The sequence below is a fragment of the Neomonachus schauinslandi genome, chromosome 12 (assembly GCF_002201575.2).
Source record: "Neomonachus schauinslandi chromosome 12, ASM220157v2, whole genome shotgun sequence".
NCBI classification, from domain to species: Eukaryota; Metazoa; Chordata; class Mammalia; order Carnivora; family Phocidae; genus Neomonachus; species Neomonachus schauinslandi.
The window spans coordinates 35,375,841-35,377,250 of NC_058414.1; the positions used below are offsets into that span (position 1 = coordinate 35,375,841).

The 1,410-nt window shown below is 40.4% G+C and overlaps 1 protein-coding gene across 1 annotated transcript; it reads left to right on the forward strand.

The window, feature by feature from the left end:
* The first annotated feature begins 317 nt into the window (after positions 1-317).
* Positions 318-1,032, forward strand: LOC110580098 (actin-related protein 2/3 complex subunit 3-like). Its single transcript, XM_044920148.1, has one exon. It carries the CDS (start codon positions 345-347, stop codon positions 879-881), a length of 537 nt encoding a protein of 178 aa, XP_044776083.1. The 5' UTR covers positions 318-344; the 3' UTR covers positions 882-1,032.
* Positions 1,033-1,410: the final 378 nt, after the last annotated feature.

Genomic DNA, 1,410 nt, shown 5'->3' on the forward strand with positions numbered 1-1,410 from the left:
GGCATTTGGAGAACAAGTGTGACCTCCTGGGGCCCACCCCTGCCATGAGCTCTTCCCTAGAGAGCCGGTAAACTGGGCTGACACTTAAAAAGGCAAATAAGTGGCAAAGACCTTCGGGCTTTTAATGAAGCTCTAAGTGAGAATGGCAGAGATAGCTAGGGATCAGCTGAAGGATCTTTCTGTACGCTGCTTTGAAGTTAACGGTCCAGTCAAACCTGATTGTAGATGCCCACGGTTTGTGGAAATATGTGTAGTTGTGAGTGACCTTTTAAACTACAAACTTTCAATTTTTAAAAAAATTGTTTTGAGAACCTCGTCTATCTTGAAACACCAGCGCCGCCAAGATGCCGGCTTACCACTCTTCTCTCATGGACCCTGACACCAAACTCATTGGAAACATGGCACTGTTGCCTATCAGAAGTCAGTTCAAAGGACCTGCCCCTAGAGAGACAAAAGATACAGATATTGTGGATGAAGCCATCTATTATTTTAAGGCCAATGTCTTCTTCAAAAACTATGAGATTAAGAATGAAGCTGATAGAACCTTGATATATATAACTCTCTACATTTCTGAGTGTCTAAAGAAACTCCAGAAGTGCAATTCCAAAAGCCAAGGTGAAAAAGAAATGTATATGCTGGGAATCACTAATTTTCCCATTCCTGGAGAGCCTGGTTTTCCACTTAATGCAATTTATGCCAAACCTGCAAATAAACAGGAAGATGAAGTGATGAGGGCCTACTTACAGCAGCTGAGACAAGAGACTGGACTGAGACTTTTTGAGAAAGTTTTTGACCCTCAGAATGATAAACCTAGCAAGTGGTGGACTTGCTTTGTGAAGAGGCAGTTCATGAACAAGAGTCTTTCAGGACCTGGACAGTGAAAGGAGCCTGAGCAGATACTTTCCACAGCCGTGGGCAGCATTTTACAGCAAGATGTACACAGTTATTTGCCTTTATTTGATAAAGTTTTATACAGAAGAGAGAAGAGAGCATGTCTTCACTTGAAGAGCTCTTTATCAAGAATTTGGGTGAGGGAGGGAAAATTGGGTGATTTGAAATTTTCTGCAGTATTAAGCTGGTGCTTAATAAAAATAAGTAAGAATAAAGAAATTTCTAACAAAAAAAATTGTTTTGAGGTTTTATTTATTGAAGTAATCTCTACACCCCATGTTGGGCTTGAACTCATGACCCCAAGATCAAGAGTCACATGCTCTTCCCACTGAGCCAACCAGGTGCCCCTACAAACTTTCAAATTTCTTAGTAAAAAATCATACTCTTGCCTGAATATTTCATGTAAATTAAAAAAATGTAGATGCAACTTAGGGCCTGTTAAACAAAATTAAGGCAAGTCCTCATGAGAGCTCCCAGAGAATTCTGGAGGACTAATTTAAAAATACCTGGTATCAGAGC